The sequence below is a fragment of the Carcharodon carcharias genome, chromosome 18, assembly GCF_017639515.1.
Source record: "Carcharodon carcharias isolate sCarCar2 chromosome 18, sCarCar2.pri, whole genome shotgun sequence".
Taxonomy (NCBI): Eukaryota; Metazoa; Chordata; class Chondrichthyes; order Lamniformes; family Lamnidae; genus Carcharodon; species Carcharodon carcharias.
The window spans coordinates 77,798,080-77,810,386 of NC_054484.1; the positions used below are offsets into that span (position 1 = coordinate 77,798,080).

Genomic DNA, 12,307 nt, shown 5'->3' on the forward strand with positions numbered 1-12,307 from the left:
CAAGAGGATAACCAGGGAAAGAGTAGGGCCCATTAGGGACCAAAGTGGCAATCTGTGCATGGAGCCAGAGGACGTAGGTGAGGTTTTAAATGATTACTTTTCATCTGTGTTCACGATGGAGAAGGACAATATAGGTCAGAAATCAGGGAGGGTGGGAGGTCTGTGATATACTTGAACAAATTAGCATTGAAAGGGAGGAGGTATTAGCAGTTTTAGCGGGCTTAAAAGTGGATAAACTCCCAGGCCCAGATGAGGTGTATCGCAGGCTGCTATGTGAGACAAGGGAGGAGACTGCAGGGGTTCTGACAATAATTTTCGAATCCTCTCTGGCCACAGGAGAGGTGCCAGAGGACTAGAGGTTAATAAATGTGGTACCATTATTCAAGAAGGGTAGTAGGGATAAACCAGGTAATTACAGTCCAGTGAGTCTAACATCAGTGGTAGAGAAACTATTGGAAAAAAAATTCTGAGGGACAAGATTAATCTTCACTTGGAGAGGCAGGGATTAATCGGGGATTACCAGCATGGCTTTGTCAGGGGGAGATCATGGTCTGATAAATTTGATTGAATTTTTTGATGAGGTTGTGTAGATGAGAGAAGTGCAGTTGATGTAGTCTACATGGACTTCAGTAAGGCTTTTGACAAGGTCCCGCAAGGGAGAATGGTCAAGAAGGTAAGAGCCTATGGGATCCAGTGCAATTTGGCAAATTGGATCCAAAATTGGCTTAGTGGCAGGAGGCAGAGGGTGATGGTCGAAGGTTGTTTTTGAGATTGGAAGCCTGTGATGAGTGGTGTCGCACAGGGATTGGTGCTGGGAACTTTGCTGTTTGTAGTGTACATTAATGATTTAGATGTGAATAGACGTATGATCAGTAAGTTTGCAGATGACACGAAAATTGGTGGTGTCATAAATAGTGGGGAGGAAAGCCTTAGATTACAGGACAATATCGATGGGCTGGTAAGGTGGGCAGAGCAGTGGCAAATGGAATTTAATCCTGAGGTGTGTGAGGTGATGCGTTTTGGGAGAACTAACACGGCAAGGGAATACACAATGAATGGTAGGACCCTAGCAAGTACATAGGATCAGAGGGACCTTGGTGTACATGTCCATAGATCCCTGAAGGCAGCAGCACAGGTGGATAAAGTGGTTAAGAAGCCATACGGGATACTTGCCTTTATTAGCCAAGGCATAGAATATAAGAGCAGGGAGGTTATGTTGGAGCTGTATAAAATGCTAGTTAGGCCACAGCTGGAATACTGTGTGCAGTTCTGGCAACCACACTATCGGAAGGATGTGATTACACTTGAGAGGGTGCAGAGGAGATTCACCAGGATGTTGCCTGGGCTGCAGTGTTTCAGCTATGAAGAGAGGCTGGATAGGCTAGGGTTGTTTTCCTTAGAGCAGAGAGGGCTGAAGGGGTACCTGAAAGAGGTATGCAAAATTATGAAAGGCATAGATAGGGTAGATAGGAAGAAACTTTTCCCCTTAGCAGAGATGTCAATAACCAGCGGGCACAGATTTAAGGTAAGGGGCACAAGGTTTAGAGGGGATTTGAGGAAAAATTTTTTCACCTAGAGGGTGGTTGGAATCTGGAATACATTGCCTGAGGGGATGGTAGAGGCAGGAACCCTCACAACATTTAAGAAGCAGTTAGATGAGCACCTGAAACACCATATCATACAGTGCTACGGGCCAAGTGCTGGAAAATGGGATTAGAATAGATAGGTGCTTGATGGCCTGCACGGACACTGTTTCTGCACTGTATAAATCCATGACTCTATGAATGTTATTGTTTGTGAGGAGAATTGATTACAAAGGTAGGGAGGTCATACTTAGCTCTACAGGGCACTGGTGAGACCACATCTGGAGTACTGTGTACAGTATTGGTCTCCTTATTTAAGGAGGAATGTAAATGTGTTAGAAGCAATTCAGAGAAGTTTTGCTAGACTAATACCAGAAATGGGCAGGTTGTCGTATGAGGAAAGGTTGGACAGGTTAGGCTTGTATTCACTGGAGTTTGCAAGAGTTTATAAGAAGTGACTTGACTGAAACCCCTGAGGGGGTCTTGACAGAAGGGATGTGGAGAGGATGTTTACTCTTGTGGGAGAATCTAAAACTAGGGGTCATGGTTTAAAAATAAGGGACAGGATTTTTCACATGGCGGGCTGGCTTGGCGGGAGCAGGCGTGAAGCCGATCGCCACCCATGATTGGCTCCGCACCGCCATTTTACATGGGTGGGACAATTAAGGCCCACCCAGCATAAATCACAGCTCCCCAGATCAGCGGGAAGGGGCCAGCAGCAGCAGGATGCCAATGACCGCTGGGTCCCATGGCAGCCTATTCAAAAATGGCGCAGGCAGCCGTCCTAAGGCTGCCACCGATTTCGGTCAGGAGCATGATGGAGAACATCCTTGGAGAGCATGCCAGGCGGGAGGGCAGGTCGGTGGGGCAGTTGGCCCCGAGGTTCTCGGATGAGTGCCTCACTGCCCTCCTCGAAGAGGTGGCAGCACGCTGAGATCCTGGTACCAAGGGATGGGAGGAGGAGACCCCCCCCCCCCCCCACCTAACAAAACGTGCATGGGAGGAGGTGGCATCACGATGTGGTGAGATGCACCTGGATGCAGTGCCGCAAGCAGTTGAACGACCTCTTGCTATCGGGAAGGGTGAGTACCATGTTGGCATGGGTCACTTAGCACAGCAGTTAGCTTGCCCCCCCCACCCACACCCCCAGCCTTCTTTGGCCCTGTACCTCAAACATATTGAGGTAGCTGCATTGCCGCATGTAGACCTCGGCAGCAGGATAGTGACGGCTTCTGTGGCTCCTTCCACCTTGGACTTCCTGCTGGCCCTGTGCGCCATGTGCCTGCACCTGTCCTTCCACAGGTGGCTCCCCTGGAGGCTGAATATGGACTCCTGGCCTCCTCTCCCTTCTGGCCCTCTCTTCCTCCTCAGAGGAGGTGCGTCCAGCGGAGACCACAATCCCCATTCCCAGGGTAAGGGAAGGCTGTCTGATACCTGCAAAGCCCCAAGTGTTGTGATTTCTCTAGAGTCCTGAACTGAACCCTGTTCTTTCTGTCAAAGCAGCTCTGACACGAAATGAAGTTGTCCTGTTCACATAAGCAAGTGGTAGTAAGTAATAAACTAAAGTACTAACAACTCGCATTAACGAGCCCACTCACCCCTCTTATCCCGCCCATGGATGAGGTTTTTAAAAATGTGGCCTACCTGCCTGCCCGCTGCGAGGAACAGCAAGGGCTGCGAAAAATCGTCTTCAATTGCTGCCTCAAGGGCCTTAATTGGCCCATTAATTAATGGCAGGCCTGCCTCAGGACTCATAACGTGCCTGCCTTCCGAAATATCGTGATGGCGCGCGGTGATGTCGGGATGCACGCCCGACTTCGTCATGCGTCATTTTAAGCGTTGGCATGTTGGGCCTGTCCCTGCGCGCCGACCAGAAAATTCATCTCAAGGTGTCACTCATTTAAGAGACGAGGAGGTTTTTTTTATCTCAGAGGATTGTGAGTCTTTGGAACTCTCTTCCTCAAAAGGTGGTGGAAGCAGAATCTTTGAATATTTTTAAGTCGGAGCTAGATTGATTCTTGATAAACAAGCGGGTGAAAGGTTATTGGAGGTAGGCAAGAACGTGGAGTGGAGGTTATAATCAGATCAGCCATGATGTTATTGAATGACAGAGCAGCCTTGAAGAGCCAAGTGACCTAGTCCTGCTCTTAATTCGTATGTTCATATGGTGGGGACCCCGAGGAAGTACCAGGGAAATGAAAATGCTGTTCTTAAAATTTGGATGCTTTCAAACACAGTGCCAGCATGTGAAATTTCAAAGCAGATTTAAAAGGAAACAGGAATAAAAGAGTCAGATATTTCTTGGAGAGAGACAAAAATATGATTCTTAAAATATGGGCATGATTGTTGAAGGTTCACTACTTTAGTGGGAATTCTAAAAGAGAAATTATGAAAATTCTCAAATACTTGTCTAATTCAACATTCTGACTAACAATAATAAACATTATTTTGTCAAAAAGAAAAATATTTCATTCAATTCACTAGAAGGAAGGACAGCGAGATGGGTAGGTGGTAAATCAAATATTCAGCTAATGCAGTACAACACAGTGGTTCAAAACTGAGACCTGGGACCAGGAAGGTACAAGAAAGATGCCAACACTCGTGGCTGTGAAATGCAACAAATGTGCTCTGAATTCTCTGGACTTCACTTCCAAAGAAATGCAACATAATTTCTGTCTACTTGCATAAATGGAAATTCTATTGCACTTCCAGTTAGTAAGGGTTGGTGATGCAAGATGAGGAATCTCTGATCTGAGGAATTTTCCAGCTGTTATGTTTAAATTATAATACTGGACTCCATATGAAAATCCAGCTATATACTAATATTAATCTAACTCCTTCCGTGTGAGGATTGCCTGAGACAATTACACAAAAACATGAAATCAACTGTGTCAGTGAGGAGTTTTAATATTAATTCTTGAAAAGGTACTGATGAGAAAATAATCTGTCATGTTACTGGTTACAAAAAAAATGATTACGTATTCTTACTCAAACTGGGCATATGTGCTTCAGATTTCCCCTTAAAACATAATCTTGTTTAAATCACGAAAATCATTTAGTAGAAAATTGGTTAATAATCAGGCAGTATATAACCGGCATGAGCAGAACATTTGGGATTCAATAATTGTGAAAGAGTGGAGTGATTTTTGATATTGAGGGTGTTGATCCTGGAAAAGGAATGAGTAGAGTCAGATATAAGAAAAATAGGTTAGAATCATATAATGGTTACAGCACAGAAAAAGGTTATTGAGCCCATTGAGTCCATGCTGGCTCTCTGCAAGAGAGGAATTTAGCAAATCCCACTCCTTTGTTCTTTCCCTGTAGCCCAACAATTTTTTTCCCAACAAGTGCTTATCCAATTCCTTCTTGAAAGCTACATTTGAATCTGCCTCCACCACACTCACAGGCAGAGCATTGCAGGTTTTAACCAGAAAAAAAATTCTGCATGTCATCTTGGTTCTTTTGCCAATCACTTTAAATCAATGTCCTCTGGTTCTTGGCCCTTTCATCAATGTTAGCAGTTTCTCTCTATTCTGTCTAGACCCCTCATGATTTTGAACACCTTTATCAAACTCTTCTCAACCTTCTCTTCTCCAAGGAGAACAACACCAGCTTTTCCAATCTATCCATGTTCCTCATCCCTGGAACCATTCTTGTAAATCATTTCTGCTCCCCTTCCTTCACGTCCTGCCAAAATTGTGGTGTCCAAAATTGAACACCTGAGGCCGAACCAGTGTTTTAAAAAGATTCAAATTAGCTGCTAAGCTTTTGTACTTTATCCCTCTTTTTATAAAGGCTAGGATCCCATATGCATTTTTAACCACTTTCTCAACCTGCCTTGCCACCTTCAATATATCTGATTCTTACTTGGTGGGGCATGTTTTTCTTCCCCTGACTCTACCAAGATCCAATGGAGTTCTTTGAGGGATGCTGCGCTCTGCATTTCTGGGACTGCCAGGTTTGGAAGACCTTAGTAAAAATGTAGAGAAGCATCCGGAAGGACAAATTTCTGGATGCAGTGGCAATCCAGCGATGATTGCTGCTCCTCGGAAGATCTGGGCCATTGTAACTATGTTCCCAACAATGTCTTCTGCCGATATGGACTGAGAAATGTTGGTGCTAGCTTAAAGATATAATATTGGAGCATTTGTCTCAGCTTTGCACAAAATTCTGTTGATGTTTTCAGAACTTTCAGAGGTCTTTATAACAAATGGCAAGGTTGCCATGACCCTATAATAGAATTTGATAAGCATTGCTGGTGACCATTTTGCGAAATAATTTTAAATTCATAATTCTCAATCAATTTAGCTCTCAACTTGGAAAAAAAAGTTACCTAAGTTGTCCTAAACAGCCGAAGTACTTGTTTGCTTTGCCTCAACATAACTATGGGGAGCAGGATTTTTTTTTCACTGATTTATATTGAAAACAATAATAGAAGCAGCTTGAATTAGAAACATATTTGTGTTTGAAACTCTAAAATAATATTGAGATTCCACAAATTGTACATGAGTGCATAGAACCATCCAATATACTCACTGAGATAAGGGTAAGCCATCAAATGTTGCTTTATTGATTAGTAATGGTACTGTGCTTTCTGTTTTAAACAATATATTAAGTTAGCCAAGAAAATAAAATTTTCTTGTTCTATGTTAAAATACTGTTCCTTAAAAAAGGTGGGATATCGGTTAGCTCAGTTGGCTAGATATCTAACGCGTGATACATAATGACACCAATGGTATGGGTTCAATCCCTGTACCGACGACTGTAGTAGTTCATAGAGGCCTGCCTCCTCACCTTGCCCCATGCTTGCGGAATCGTGTCCCTCAAGCTATATACAATCAATTGGCTTTCTCTAATGTCTATGGTCCTTTGTTGACTATGGCTAAATATTTTAAAAAATGGTGGACATAACTGACTGCAGGGGCTCAGCAAAAATTTGAGAAATCACACATCCATACAGTTGACCACAGGTCAATCGACTTCACAAATTAAGGTGGTATTTTACTTTTGTTCTCTTTGCACATAATCCTAAAGCTGCATTGCACTGTGCCCAAGGCCTGCCTAAAATATGAAAAATATCCTCACACTAGAAGAGACTCCAGGGTCAGGAATGGGTTACCAGAACAGATTGGGCTCTCGCCCAATTAAGATGTATCAAAATTCTGTCAAAGTGGAAGATCCCTGTTTCCATCTGTAACATGGTGTAGACAACAATGATAGTCCATTTTGAAGCCAAAGATAAGATCAGGATTAACCTATGGAATTGGAATCTCTGAGACATCATTAAGCATGTAAAATGTTTATGCATAAAACTTTACAACAAAAGTTATAATACAGTGGGAAATGTGTTATACTTTTGAAATACAAATGCAAAATATTTACTTTAAGTGATCCCTCGCGAATGAAAGAGTCATTACTTTTTTCCTCTTCTTCTTCAATTTCTGTTTTGGTTGGTGGTCCTGAAATACTCACTTAAAAAAAAAAAGAATTTACATTATAATACCAAGTGTGATCTACAATTAAGAAGAAAGAACTTTGTAAAGTAACCTGTCAGGATGTCCCAAAGTGCTTCATAACTAATTACTTTTGAACTGTAGTTATTACAGTTAAGTAGGCAAACATGACAGCCAATTTGCACACAGCAAGAACCATTGAACAGCAAATGAATGAATGTTGAGACAAATTGTTTTTAATGAGGCAATACATTCCGGCCAGGGCACTAGGAAAACTCCCTGTTTTACTTCAAAAAGAGACGTGATCTTTTACATCCAGCTTGGTCTGTGGGCCTAGTTATAACGTCTTGACTGAAAAACAATGCAGTTGTCAGCCGGTAGAATTACATAGCCAGTCTTGGACCATAACCTACTCACTACCAACTAAGCCAAGCAGATACTGGAAAATTAGACCTAGTTATGACTTACCACCTCTTTGTGTAATGGTCTTAAAATCATATGACATGTGCTTAATTGTGATCCTGGCAGGCAAGGTTCTCTCCTGGCAGGACAAAGTCAGAGAACTGCTATCATGGTCTCCAATTCCTGATGGTCAACACGTTGAAAATATAAATATTATCCATTTAACTTAGGCTCAAGGATGGGAATATAAAATTGATATTATGTCATATCCATGCTCACATCTACCCAATTTTCTGTTATGGTTTTCAACAGATAGTGGAGCACCATGCCCTAAAATGGGTAGATTTTTTTTTAATGAGGTAATAATAGTGCAGTGAAGTCATATGCCTCATTTTCTGTAATTAAGCTCATCAATAATCATGGCAATGTACAGTTGACCAGATGCTGGGAAAAGGCACAAGTAAATTTAAAGACAACCATAGACATAACCAAAAAGATTGTAGGATTGAGTCTTCTAGGGTAAGCACCTAGGAAATTCTCAAATGGAAAGGTCAGGAATAAAGAAATGGAGATCTAATATACTCCCTCTAAATTGCCTCTAGATTTCTGAAATTTCCTAAAGGAGTACAGCAGACCTGCTGCAATAACAGTCTAACAGTGCCATGATAATGAGGTGGGATGATGTATTCTTGGCTTTTGTGTCTCAACTTTGTTTTTTTCTCCAAGGGTACTCCAGTAGGGCTTGTACCTGGACCTGATTCAGATCAGACCCTTCCAGCTGTTGTTGTCCAATATAGCAAAATGGCTTTGAGGCCGGTACCTTAGGCCTAAAGCTTTGCTTTTGTTTCTCCATTGTTGGGAACTAGAGTTAGTTTTAAGAGTGTTATATTTGTATTGGTGGGTGCTAGGAGTAAGCTACAGCTTTAAGTTTAAGTTTAACTTATATGTTCTGTGTGTGTGGTAAGGACGGGAAAACCTGGGTTTTGGTCACTTTAGAATGTTGCCTGCAAGTCTGTGGGTTTGTTTGTATACTGCATTTTAATGAGAATTTATGATCCTTTAAGTGGTTTAGGAAAGTAAAAACAAAGTGGGGAAAACTCTGCTGTTGCCTAGCAACAGGAGGCCCATACAGAGACAGAGGGCAGAATTTTACGAGTCAGTGAGCAGGGGCGGGGCCTGCTCGCCAATGCGTAAAATGACGTGGGGTGACATCGGGGGGAATTCCCGACATCACCGCGCCCGATTTAAATTTTCAGGAAGTCGGGAGTGCAGCGAAATCAGCTGCGTACCTGCCGACCTGTCAATGGCCAATTGAGGCCACTGACAGGGTCAATTAAGTAATTAAAGGACCTGCCCGTCCAACCTTAAGGTTGGCGGGCAGGCCAGGAGCCCTGGCGGTAACTAGAAAAAACATGAACCCTCATCCACAGGCGGGATGAGGTTTCATGTAGGCTTTAAAAAATTTTAATAAAGACTTTGTAAAAATTATGGACATGTCCCAACTCATGTGACATTGTCATATGAGGGGACATGTAAGGAAAATTTTATTTTTCTATCTTTATTTTTTTTTACACGTACAGCCGATCTCCCTGAAGCTGCGCTTAGCCTCAGGGAGATAAGTGCGCTCTTTCGTGCGCATGCGTGAAAGAGCGCACTCTCGATTTTGGGATTCCCGCACACCCGCACAGGGAGCGCACAGCCTTAATGGCCCGCCCATGTAAAATCAGGAATGCCGATGTGCAGAGCACCTGTATGCACCCGCCCATCAACTTCCCCTCCAACGGGGAGAAAATTCAGCCCAGAGAAACAGAAAGCAGTTTGGGTTCAGCTCTAAGTGGTTTAGGAAAGTAAAAACAAAGTGGGGAAAACTCTGCTGTTGCCTAGCAACAGGAGGCCCATACAGAGACAGAGGGCAGAATTTTACGAGTCAGTAAGCAGGGGCGGGGCCTGATTCTATGCTCTAAGGAGAAGGGATTAGTTTAAGTCTCTCTGTAGCTGGACATACTAGAAGACTGCTGAGGAAATAAGTCTAAGAATCTTAGATGAGTTGCTCTAAAGTTAAATTAACAATGAATGTCGAGTGAGTTCTGGATCTCAAGGGAGATATGAAGTTGTCAGCAGTCAATTGGGAGAGGGAACTGCAGGGAGCAGGTCCTAAAGGAAAAGGAGGAAGGTCCCAAGAAGCCCTTTAAATTGAGTCAAAGGACAAAAACAGGAATCAGGAACAAGACCCTGTTCAGTGAAGTTAATGTAAGGAGCAGAGGAAAAGGCTCCGAGTTAAAGCGAGAAAGCTGCAGGGAGCAGAATCAAGGCAAAATGGGCTTGTGTCAAGAAACTATCATATTTTTCATAATATTATTGTGAAATATTTTCAAGTAGGTTTATGTATGTGTGTGTGTATGGTTCTATGTGTGGCTGATTTAACTAAATAACAGATGGGGGGACTGCAATGTTTAAATTATCAAAGAAGTGAGGTGTAAAACAGGTGTATGAAATGGAGATGAGTGAACTAGTGTAATGTCTCAGCAGAGACAATGTGAATGAAATTAGCATTTTTAAATAAGCAAAAGAATGTGTGATTTTCAGAGAGACATGGAAAATGCTTACAACTGGCAAGATAAATAGGGCAAGGTTATTATGTTTATTATTTCCCAAAAATGCTGGCCATTACAAGAGCATGAAAGATTTTTATATTATGAGAAAAGTAACTTCTAAAGACAAGTTGAAACAATGGGATTTACAAATCACAAAGGGAGAAATATATTTAAAGAAGGATGCAAATCTGTGTGTGGGTGGCCGTATGAGATCTGAAAGGTGACTGTGAAATAGACTTGGCAAAAGCCTCCAGCCATTCTGCAGAAGTTTGCAGTTCCAGTACCCAAAATTGTGTTAAAAGTCTTTGGAAGTCCATTGTCCAATGTGTACTTGTGGTAAAATTGCTAGACGACGTTATAACTACTGGTTGAGTAGAAATTTTGGGAACTGTTATAACTATAATCTTGTGTGTGTTTAAATTTTTTTTTGTTAATACATCATTTAATTTACTCTTTAAAATCTTAAAAGGTGGTCGTGGACCTATTACTGCTGACTTCAGTGCACAAGCCTTCTCGTAAGAAATACAAATTGCAAAAACATTGTGATAGTGTGGCCAAGTTCCCCTTGTGGATTTGGTCAGCCTGGCAAATGCCACCTGCCATATCATAAGAAAATTGGAGGTCCTTTACGGCATTTTTGAAATTCCTTGATTGGCTTGGAGTTGGTGAATCTTAAGGCTACAAGTACGAGAAGAACATTGAACTCAGGAGTTGGTGTTAAGGGATTTTAAAATGGTTAGACTGCAAAAATGGCTTTAACAATTGCTAAGACTTTTCTGGGAGTGGAAGAGGTAACCCTGATTTGTTTAAAAAACGTAACTAAGGCACATTTAACAGAATTGGCGAATAAGTTGCAGTTAGGATTAACCGCTGGGGCAAAGAAAGTGGCCATAATTGAAGTAATAGCAAAGCATTTGAAATTGGAAGGGGTACCTGAAACTAGTGAGTCACAACTGGAGGTAGCAAGACTTCCGTTACAAATGAAAAAGCTTGAATTGGAGGCGAAAGGGAGAGAGAATGAAAAAGAGAGCATTTCAAAGAGAAATGGAATGTGAAAACTTGACCTTCAGAAGGAGAAGTTAGCAATGGAGGAAAGATAAAAGGGAAGGGAAAGAGAATATCAGCTTAAAAGGTTGGAGGTTAAAAAAGAGACTTCAGGTGCTGAGGAAGGTTCTGATGTGGAAATAACCACTTTTAACCCAAAGCCTAGTGGGGAGATGTTTAAATTTGTGCATGCTCTTCCGAAGTTTGAGGAGAGGTATGTAGGGGCGTTCTTTATTTAATTTGAGAAGAAAGCAAATGAAATGGCCATAAGAAATCCGGACATTGCTTTTACAGTCTAGGTTGGTAGATAGAGTTCATGAGATATATGCCTCACTTTCAGAAGAAGTATCGATGGGTTATGAGGCAGTAAAAAGGGCTACCTTGGGTGCATATGAGTTGGTTCCTGAGTCATACAGGCAGAAATTCTGGAATGCAAGGAAACAGCCTGGCAGACCTATATTGAGTTTGAGAGAGTAAAACAAAGTAATTTTGACCGGTGGATATGGGCTTTAAAGGTAGAGACAATATGTGCAGCTCTTTTGAAAGAATTTAAAGATTCAATTCCTTCAGTAATTACAAGAACAGATGGCTAAAATGGCTAGATAAGTATCAGAGATAGCTGATGATTATGAACTAGTCTATAGGTCTAAACATTTTTTAATCACCCTTTTAAATCCAAGGATAGAAAGTGGGAAGGTGACAGGAAGGCAGGGAAGAGAAGGAGCAGTTGGGAATTGTCAGAAAGTTTCTCCTCAGACCAGAAAGGAAGGTGCTGAGGGTGGAAGTGACACTTAAAGTCTTAAATATTCTGTAATAAGGTGGAGTACACAAAGTCAATGTGTCGGAGGTTACAGTAGTTGGAGTGCACAAAAATTCTGGAAATAAGATTTCTGTGGGTTCTCAGATCCAGGAACAAGAGAAAAAACAGTGGTTTGTGTCCGGTGAAGCAGGAAGAATCAGTGGTAAGTAAAGAAGTGGGAATATGTTCACAATTTAACCAAGGGAGTTCTGAAGGGCAGGTTACAGAAATGTTTAAAGATTTTGTGTGTGAAGAGAAAGTCTTTCCATGTGTACAGGGTGGGGCGGGCAAAGATGTTAAAATTTTAATGAAAACAGGGGTTAGTCAGTCCTAAATGTTATGGGATAGTGCTATTTGTTGTTCAGAGCGAGTATTGCAGGGAAGAGTGGAAATCATGGGGATGCTAAACCTCTTCCATTGTGGAAGATAAAT

The 12,307-nt window shown here is 42.0% G+C and overlaps 1 protein-coding gene across 1 annotated transcript in view; it reads right to left on the minus strand.

Moving 5' to 3' along the window:
* Nucleotides 1–12,307, minus strand: part of spag17 (sperm associated antigen 17) — a 327,444-nt gene that overhangs the window by 164,648 nt on the left and 150,489 nt on the right. Inside the window, exon 23 of the mRNA XM_041210903.1 lies at nt 6,966–7,054. Coding sequence (XP_041066837.1) covers nt 6,966–7,054 — 89 coding nt within the window. The remainder of the gene's footprint in view (nt 1–6,965; nt 7,055–12,307) is intronic.